The 9,866-nt window shown below is 37.3% G+C and overlaps 1 protein-coding gene across 3 annotated transcripts; it reads left to right on the top strand.

Annotated features, from left to right (window-relative positions):
* The first annotated feature begins 4,623 nt into the window (after positions 1-4,623).
* Positions 4,624-9,458, top strand: LOC113317832 (ubiquitin carboxyl-terminal hydrolase 16-like). 3 transcript variants are annotated; one of them, XM_026565955.1, is made up of 4 exons: positions 4,624-4,836; positions 5,455-6,235; positions 6,642-6,866; positions 6,961-9,458. In XM_026565955.1, the coding sequence occupies exon 4, from the start codon at positions 7,766-7,768 to the stop codon at positions 8,627-8,629; it is 864 nt and encodes a 287-aa protein (XP_026421740.1). In that variant the 5' UTR covers positions 4,624-4,836; positions 5,455-6,235; positions 6,642-6,866; positions 6,961-7,765; the 3' UTR covers positions 8,630-9,458. The 3 variants fall into 2 exon arrangements, with proteins under 3 accessions (XP_026421740.1, XP_026421742.1, XP_026421741.1); XM_026565956.1 differs by having other exon boundaries at positions 7,023-9,458.
* Positions 9,459-9,866: the final 408 nt, after the last annotated feature.

The following is a 9,866-nucleotide window of genomic DNA, read 5'->3' on the forward strand; positions in this document are numbered from 1 at the left end:
CAGATTATCTGGGCTTTGTTGGAAATGTCTACCACTAACCATCCACTTGATGGGAAAAGAAAAGAATGATCTTTTGGGACCATGATTTTTCTTGGGGGACCATGATTTTATTTTGGGTAAAGACATAAGAAGTAAATCTAGGTCATTCTTTATCTAGATATTTATATTAATACTTAACACCCTCCTGATTAATTTTGGATGATGATTAGCTAGTGTTAATAATAGTTAGTGTAATGATTAGTGAGATGATTAACTTAAAGATAATTAGTGATATTAAAAAATCAGATGAGTTTTTTTTTTTTAAATAAGTAGAATTATTGAGAGAGTAAAGTTAGAGAAGATGAAGAAGGAAAACATGAAAAACGATGGATTTTACCAAATACAACTGGAGGAAGGGTATTTGGGTACCCATGTATGCTTCAAACTTAGATAATGTTGGTTGAATTGCTCCAAACTTTCAAAAAAATGAAATTTTTTATGTAAATTTGGGCCAGTTCGGTTAACCATATGTCAACAACATGTAACCGAACATATCTGAAAGTGTAGTTCGGTTACTATATGTCAAGAACATGTAACCGAACACACCTGAAAGTGTAGTTCGGTTACGTTTTCCAAACACGCAGGTTACCAAACTCGCTCGTTAATGGAGGTTTTGGTTGTACAATGCAATGTTCGGTTACCTAGGATAAAATGGTACGTAACCGAACTTTGAACTTGACAATTTATTTGAGTACATCTTGTGTGTTCGGTTAGTTCGCAAACTTCAACGCAACCAAGTTCCCAACCGAACTTCAGGTTAAAAGTAACCTAGTGTTAGAAGTTCGGCTGGTTCGCAAACTTTAACATATTTTGCGAATCAACCGAACTGGGCTTATAGATAGAGTTCGGTTACAAAGAAAACTTAATAATTTTGCGAACGAACCGAACTTATGGACTTGTATTATTCTAATAATTTGTGATAACCGAACTTTTTACTGAAAAAAAACTCCATTAAACCTCTCTGCAACTTCCATTTTCAACTCATTTTGATGATTAGTTCTCATTTATTCAACCAAAATCGAATGACAAGTAATGGGCTTGTGAAAATATCTTTGTTAATGTATTAAATTAAGCTATATATATAGTGGTGGTGGTGGTAATCGGAGGTGGTGGTGGTAATCGGTGGTTGTTGGTGGTGATAATTGGAGGTGGTGGTGGTGATAATCGGCGGTGGTGGGCGGTGGTGGCAATCGGTGGTTGTTGTTGGTGGTGGTGGTAATCGGCGGTGGTGGGTGGTGGTGGTGGTAATTGGTGATTGGTGGTAATCGGCGGTGGTGGGAGGTGATGGTGGTTATATATATATATAGAGAGGTGGTTATTGTGTTGGTTTTAAATTAATTAGGTCAAGTATAGGTTAGTCATTTCAATGTTCTAAGACACCCCTTATAACTATAAGGAAGATGGCCTAATAAGACCATGGTTCCCAAAAAAAAATCATGGTCCCTTAAAAAATCATCCAAAGAAAATGGGGTATCATCTCTTTCTACTTGCTTCCGTATCTACAAACGATATTCCCTCCAGAAACCTGGCTTCCCCTGAAGACAACATGGGATCGGTTGGTAAAACTGGCTCAACTGGCCACTTCGAACACTGTGTTGAATGTATTAACCTCATTACCACTCTTCTTAGCATGCTGGATTGATATCCCCATTCTGATGTATGGACTACTCACCAACCCTGGACTACTTATTGCTTTCCGCGTCTTATGTGGATGTTTACTTACCATAGCGTTGATTGATGCTAACGCTTCTGCAATTCAATACTTCTCCAACAACTACTGCTGCATGTACATGATTGTGAAGTGGCTCAAGAATAGCGTCGTCGATAAAAGAGTCCGACCATGGACCATATCCAATTTTGTAATGAACTTCTCCATTATTCTACTTTACCTTTCGAGTGTTTGGGTGCTCTTTTGGTATGGAGCCTTCTCCATTTCTTTGGTGGCTACTATTTGCGTGGTATTTGGGAAAAAGATGAAATGGGCGTAATGGATGGCCTAGCGACATGCTATTATATCTCTACTTTAACATTGTTTACGACTCATGATCATGGAGTACTGGTGTCCTTGGTATCACTTGCAGTCCTTATATTCATCCTATTGTGCACGGTAAATTTAAGTTTACCCTCATTTATTTATTTTATCTTATCTTTGTGAATATATGCATATTTGATTTTTTACCTTCCTAAACCACTAGTGATATTGTGGAAGCTCTATGTGTATTAGGTTGGTTCAGCAGCAGACCCGAAGTTAAAGACTGCCATGATGAAGAACGACGTCTTGAGGAGGGACATTATGGAAAGGTAAATTACCGGGCTATCAATAACCAATATGGATAGTGAAAACTACTGTAAGACCCATTTTGTGAGATTTCTCCACTACGAAACTCAAGACGTAAAACTTCACGCGCGCACCCATTTTTTTGAATAAATTTCTCACAAATCCAGATTTTCTAAAATTCTGTTTTTGTTTTTCTTATGGAAATAAATTTTGAAGAGACCGAGAGTTAAGAGGAGAAACGTGACTGGGATATCCAGATCTTTCATCATCGTTCTTTCTTTTCATCGGTTCTTTCAGATTTGATCTTCTTATTCAATTTTAACATTTTTAGGATTTTTTTTTTAGACCTGTCTATTAGGTTTACGATCCAAACAATGAAATCCATAAAGATTAATCCCATCCCGCAACATAGTTTCATGCCAGTTAGTATAAATCTCTTCCAAAGAGAGTCATAGGTTTCTGAAATTATTCATTTGTAACCAAAGACGATTATAGTCAGAGAGATAATCAACGATATCATGGTTACAAGGAGGTGTTGAATTATTTAGAGAATTTTTAATTTTGACTCTTCAGACGGAAATATGATGGATATTCATATGAAATCAGGACATCCAATCCAAAGGTAATATATTTACATTGATCTCGTTTGTTCCTTCTTTGATTCAATTTTTATGTTAGTAAGATGGATTCCTGACGATTTTTTTTTTTTAAATATTGAGCAGTTCATAGGTTTATCAATTGCATTAGATTAGTTAGTATGTCATTTCTTGATTCTCGTACCAATTAACTTAAAATTCATTTGTTTATAACTTAAAGCACATGAGAAGTCCAATTCTTACGGATTATGGGGTGTGGACTCCATGTTATATTTCCGATCTAAACAAATACACCATATACCTTTGGTCGCAGTGCTTGGAAATGTTTATCATGATTAAATGGGACTAATGTTATACATAATAGTTGTGTTTATCAATAACCAGAATTCATAATGCTGGAATGATTTTCCCGTCATATCTTCCATTTAATGCCGACGCCATAAGGAAGCTTTACGTTCAAAATGATATATTTTCCATTTGAACTATGCTTAAGAAGATTGGAAGCTCTGATTACAGGTTGGGTGGAGAAAGACAAGTATACCAAGGCTGTTATGTGCTTGCAGGCCTTGCTTCAATGTTTTTATTTTTTTTAGACTTCTCATGAAGTGGGTTATTTGAACTGTCAGTTGCTTGTGTTGTTACATGTTGCGTCATCAAACAATTAAATACTACTTTCTGAGCTAAAAGGATGCTGCAGTGGCAAGGCAAAGGAGATGGAAATGTAAATGGGTTTGGTGTGTGTGTGACGTGCATTTAAAAGAAAATGGAGTTGTGAATAGTGATGCATAACAGGTTGTGCATCTACAAAATTTGTTGCATAACTTGTTATACATTCTCGAAATTGGTTGCATAACACGTTTTGCAGCTTTATTTTTTTTGCATAACTTGTTATGCAGTCCAGAAAACGGTTGCATAACACGTTATGTAGTTACTTTTTTCTTAGTATTGAAACCAACAAAAAATAAGGCTGCATAACTTGTCATGCACCTACAATAATATCTACATAACATGTTATGCAGTCGTGAAAATGGATGCATAACCTGTTATGCATCCGAAAATACGACTGCATAATGCATTATGCATCGAGAAATTGTTGCACAATCTTTTATGCATCGAGAAAATAGATGCATAACCTGATATGCATCCGTAAATATGGATGCATACTGCATTATGCATCAATTTTTTATGTACGCACTAAAATCAACCAAAACAATGGTTACATAACTTGTTGTAGATGGATAACTTTGTTATCCAAATGCATAATTTGTTATGTAGTGGACAAAATGGTTGCATAATTCGTTATGCGTCTGCAGAATGTGTTATGCATCTTTTTTGGTGGCTGCATAATGGTTATATATCAAGTTTTCGAAAATTTTGCCTAAAATGACGATCACCTCCGATTTTTTCGTGAAAAACAAAAATTTGATATTCTTATTTGTACTCGTTGCGTAGCTCTTTTAAAAAGATTTCCAACGACATAAAATTTGTAAAATTCCAAGGCGCGGATTTTTAGATATGTTATGTCCAAATTGAACTGCCAATTATACCCCTGATGCATAACCCGTCATGCGGATGCATAATCTGTCATGCAGACATTTTTAATAATTTCATATAATTATGAGTGTCACAGTACCTAAAATTAATTATGAACCTGACAATAAAAATATTATTTTTTTTGGGCCTGCGCCTAAAATCGCTTAGGATATTTTCAAAATCCTAAGGGATGGGCGTCAAGTTCACCATCGCAAATCTAGAACTCCTTTCTAAAAGAAACTATTCTTCTCTGTGTCTGTGTGTGACTAGGGAGATGATAATGGAGATGTGGAATCAATACGACGGGAGATTTCAGGATTAAGAAAAGAATTACATGATGTCAAAGCTTATGCAGAGTCAATCAGAGAATGTCAATGTCAACAACCCAAGGTAATTCCTTAATTCACAGATCTTATTGTTATTCAATAATCTCTGCATTCCTCTTGTTATGAGTGTAGGAGGATTAATCTTAATATGATGAAATTAATAATCTTAATATTCTCTTTCAATAATCTTGTTTCAATTTCATAATATTATGTATAACATTTTTGTAAACCTAAATCCCCACATTCCTCATCTCTCCCTCAAACTTGGTAAGAAATCAAATTAGTTTTATCAATCAGAGTACTCCTCTAACTGGTAGTACAGATCAAAGGTTCAAACTTTCTGTTGATTCACAAAAGTTAGTTAATGAATTTGCATAAACTAGTTTTTCTTTTGGTAGTTTCTACTGGATAAAAAACTCAACTTGTATTCCAAAGTATCTATTCTGAACTTCTGTACCTTGGATTCGTCCCAGGCTTTTGAATTTGTCCTAATCTCAACAATCCCAACAGATTGACCCTCTTTATATTTTTGGCTAAATTTTCTGCCTCTTTGAATTATCTAATCTACTTTCCTAATTTATCTCTTGTTTTTCCATATGTTTGAGGTTTATTTGCTCACTTTGTTGTTTTCCTAAACTCAGTTTGTAATCATAATTGATCTTTGTCCATTTCATGTCCTCAGAGTTACGAATACAAAAAGCCTGAATCTGTGCGAAAAAGTGGCGCCTACATCATCCGTGGCTTCGACAATTTTAACAGGAACTGCTTCTTCAGTGCCGTTATCCAGGTCTTACTGTGCATTCCCCACCTGCGTGTTCATTTCATGAAACTGAATGACTATGATAAACCACTCACTAAAGCAATAAAGGAGCTGTTCATCGAAACAAGTCTGCCCCGGTCTCAGATTGTGACGAACGTTTTCGAAATTTGTACTACTGCTTTTGTGCCAAATCCCCCCAATTCGGCGATGGTCAGGATCAAGACAGCCAAGAGTTTCTTGTTTGCTTACTTCAGAGACTGCGAGAGGAAGAAGAAGATCTGGCTCAGACCTTTCCGAATTCACCTCATCTCTTGGTGCATTCGATCTTTGGAGGCCAGGTCTTGAATACCACATCTTGCCCTATGTATAACTGTAGGTACACTAATGAACATGACGAGCTTTTTCTACAGATATTACTACCAATCCCTGTTACTGGTGACTTGAGTCGTGCTTCCATGGTTGGCAATAAGGATGCCGCAGTGTCCTTAATTACTTGCTTAGACCAGTATATAGAGTTGGAATTTCTCCCTGGTAGGCGCTGTGATCGTTGTTCTTGCATGGGTGGGAATAAAAGTATTCGAGTTATTCGTGCTCCTTTGATTTTGACAATTAGCTTAAAGAGGTTTAACGCGGAGAATAAGAAGATAAATGACCATATTATCTTTGAGGAGACCTTTGATCTACGAGCATACATGGACGACAGGTATTTTTTCTTCTTCATGTCTGTTTTTTTTCCTTCTTCTTCTTGTTCTAAGCCTTTAGTCCCATAAAACATAGACAAATACGAAAATGATAATTGCACTTTAGTCTACAGTTGTCCCCAAAACCGGCATTCTGGCTCGACCTCTAACACAAAATAGGCAAATACCAAACCTAGATTATACATCAAGGTCAAATACTTAAGATCTCCACCATTATGGAAGGACCTTAGCACCTTCCATGATTATTCAATTGGTAGGGACTCAAATGTTAGATAAGGAATTGGTGGTTATATATAACTGATATCTGTCGAAGTGTTTCCAGTTTAGTACTACTTATTTGAGAATGCTTGTGTTTGTGAGGTGGGTTGTATTTGTTTAATTTATATTATGTACAATCTTTGTTTTTAGGTATGTCGGGGGTGATAAGCTTGAATATCACCTCATCGGTGTTGTGGTGCACGAGGGATCAGTGGATACAGGCCACTGTTTTGCGTATGTGAGAGGCGATAAAAGTGGAGGTAGTGAAGAAGATAACAAAGATTTCACCTATTGTTTAGATGATCTGGTTGTTCGTGAAGTTTCTTTACAACAGGTCCTTCAGTCACAAGCGTATATGTTGTTTTATGAAAAAAGGTAAGAATTGTTGTTATTATCATCTTATATTTTTTAGTTTCTTCTTCTTTTCTGGTTAACCTGGTTATTGATCTCTTGATTTCATATATTATAGGAATTCATCTGTTAAACAAGGCTTGAGTTATGCTAAGACCAGTTCCGCATTTGGTCCTCCAGCTACACCTAGTGGGTATGGAAACCGTTCAGAGCCAGGCCTTGCCAAATACCGCGTTGCGTCTATTAGAACATCAGCTTCTCAGATCCACACACCCATCAGTAACCATGCGTCTTCAAAACAGAGGCATCCACGTTCGAGATCAACCACATATGAGTCTGGTAAGCAGGTTTCTTCAGAGAGGCCATGGAAGTCGCCTGATGAGTCTTCGTATTCAAGTTGGAGGTAAAGTGATTTCTTATCTGAGGAGGAGAGAGGTGAGAGCGTGGATCGGGCAATCGTTTAGGAGTCGACTCAGCTGTTTGTTTTAGGTAGCTTCAATGAAGACCAGCTTGTTTTCTCAGAGTGATGAAGATGGATGGAAGACGGTGAAGAGTAGGAAAACTTATAGATCATGTAACTCTCGTTCTTTTCTTAAGAAAAATGGTATTTGTTGTTGGATCGAAGCTAAGGGTTTTTCGTTTACAAAGGGGTATGGGAGTAAGTCTGGAAAGTTTCAAATTATTGAATCCAAGGATGATAGGTTCTCTACTCTATGGGTTAATCAAAAGGGGTTATGTTGGTTTCGAAAGGGCTTACCATTGGAGATCACCAAATCATGGTCAAAATCACAAATTTGGCAGTTCACCGATTCAGATGAGTGGTTAACAGTAACAAGGGGAAAAACAATAATGGTGAATGTATAAAATTATCTGGTCCTAATGCTTGGGAAAATTCTGCAGATATCTACTTCCCAGCAGGTGATATGGGGAATGGATGGAAACAAATTATAACAATTATCAATCAACTCAGTCCGATTCAGGAAGTTTCAATCCAGAAACCTCAATCTTCACCATCGTCGGTTCATTTCCCAAACCCTCCATCTGTTTGGAATAAACCCAAATTGGAGACTGAAGTGTTACCTATTGAAAAGGAAAACTGGAATCATACGGTGGTTTTATCATCTGATGCTAACATGGTATCTTGGGATTTAATTGGTAAGCATTTGGGTAAGTGTTTGGAGAAGAACGAGGTATTCTTTCTTCAGCCTTTCTCGAATTCTAAAGCGTTGTTCAAAGTTCCAAATTCAGAGATGAGGACTGAGCTTCTTTCAAAATCTGGTTGGAGTTTTAATGGGTTTAACTTCAAATTCTCCCCATGGACATCAAAACTTAATGTGTTGTCCGAGAAGGAAGTGCTTAAAATTCAGTCATGTTGGATAGAAGTCGGAGGAATTCCATTTTCTCTATGGAATCAAAAAACTTTTGAAACCATTGGATCAAAATGTGGTGGTCTCCTTGAAGTTTCGGAGGATACGAGAAATGGTTGGAATCTTTCTCTGATGGAGCTCAAAGTTCGCGGCCCGGTGGACAATGTCCAAAAAATTGTAGAAGTCAATTTCAAATCTTTACCATTCAGGGCTTCGATTGAAAAGGCGAAAGATCAATCTTCAAATATCAATAACGGTCTGCAGTGTATCAAAGTCTTCAACCCGGTTTCCGGTGCAGGTAGCCTTGATGGCGGGGTATCTTTGGATCCTGTAATATCTGCTGGTAAAGATGATAAGCCAGTGCCAGATGGATCTGCATACACGGGTAAACAACAGCATCAGTCTGGTGCTGACAAATGAAAGTCAAAAGCAAACTCGAATCAGTCACGAGATTCTTCAGACTCGTGTAGTCACAGTTTTTCCTACAGACCTAAAGCAAGACCAATAGCTGGAAATGAAGAAATTATTAACGGGCAAATTAGGGACGTGGGATCTTCTACAAGGTCTTTGGGCCCAGAGCAGTGGGCTAAAGCTAAAAATGGTGGAAAATTTCCCCCTAATACTATTACGTCAATTTCGATGGGAAATACAAAAAAACTGGATTGTTATTCTTCAGATTCTCCGTCTGGGTCTGAAAATTCAGAATATGGTTCTTATCTCTGTGGTGATTCAGGAATTCTTGCGGATGATTATACCTCTGATTCCTCCGTTGAACGTGAAAGGTTATACAATAGACTCAATCCGGAAGCTGTTAGGGATTCAATTGGTGAATGCATTGGATGTCCGTGTACTGCTCACAACTGCAATGGTAGGGCTGTCTCGATTACCAATTCAGAATCGCAACCTAAATTGGTGGTATCCATTCCTTCTCCTTCTTCATCCTCTCAGTCCAGTGATGGAAACTTTAGCAACACCCCTCGTTTCTCTCCAACTGGTGAATTTTTCAAGGAAGCTCTATCAGATCCTGAAAAAGAAGCAATGATAATCTATTTCCTAGATTCTAAATATCATACAACTTTTGAATTTATTAAGAAGGTTGGTGTGTCAATGCAATTGGGTTTACCACAGTCTGATTATGAGTTTATAAAAATTTTGATGCATGCTGCCGTTTAGAACCTAGCTGCTTTCAATTTCGAATGTAGGGAACAAGAGCAGGTGGCTCTAGATAATTGATAAGTTTTATTGTTTTCTTCTGGGTTCTGTCTTGTTATTTTGTTTATCATGTTGAACATCATTTCATGGAATATAAAGAGTTTGAGAAACTCTAAAAGAAGAGGGGTTGTCATTATTGTCTTTCAAGAGACACTTTTAGAGTCTTGCGCTGATTGGGGAGGGAGAGCTCATAATTGGGTTTCTTTGGACTCTATCGGTCGTTCTGGTGGGATACTTGTCATATGGAACCCTAATATAGTAAGTATGGAATCTCATATTGTAGGTACTTTTAGTATAAACATTCAGTTCAGAGATCTTATAGACAACTTCAATTGGTTATTTTCTGGTGTTTATGGCCCTTGTGAAGTTTTGGAAAGGCAAAGAAGGATTTCTAATGCACACTATTTGGAGTCTACCTTGGTATATGGGGTGGGGGGGGGGGGGG

This window comes from Papaver somniferum, chromosome 10 (assembly GCF_003573695.1).
Source record: "Papaver somniferum cultivar HN1 chromosome 10, ASM357369v1, whole genome shotgun sequence".
NCBI lineage: Eukaryota > Viridiplantae > Streptophyta > Magnoliopsida > Ranunculales > Papaveraceae > Papaver > Papaver somniferum.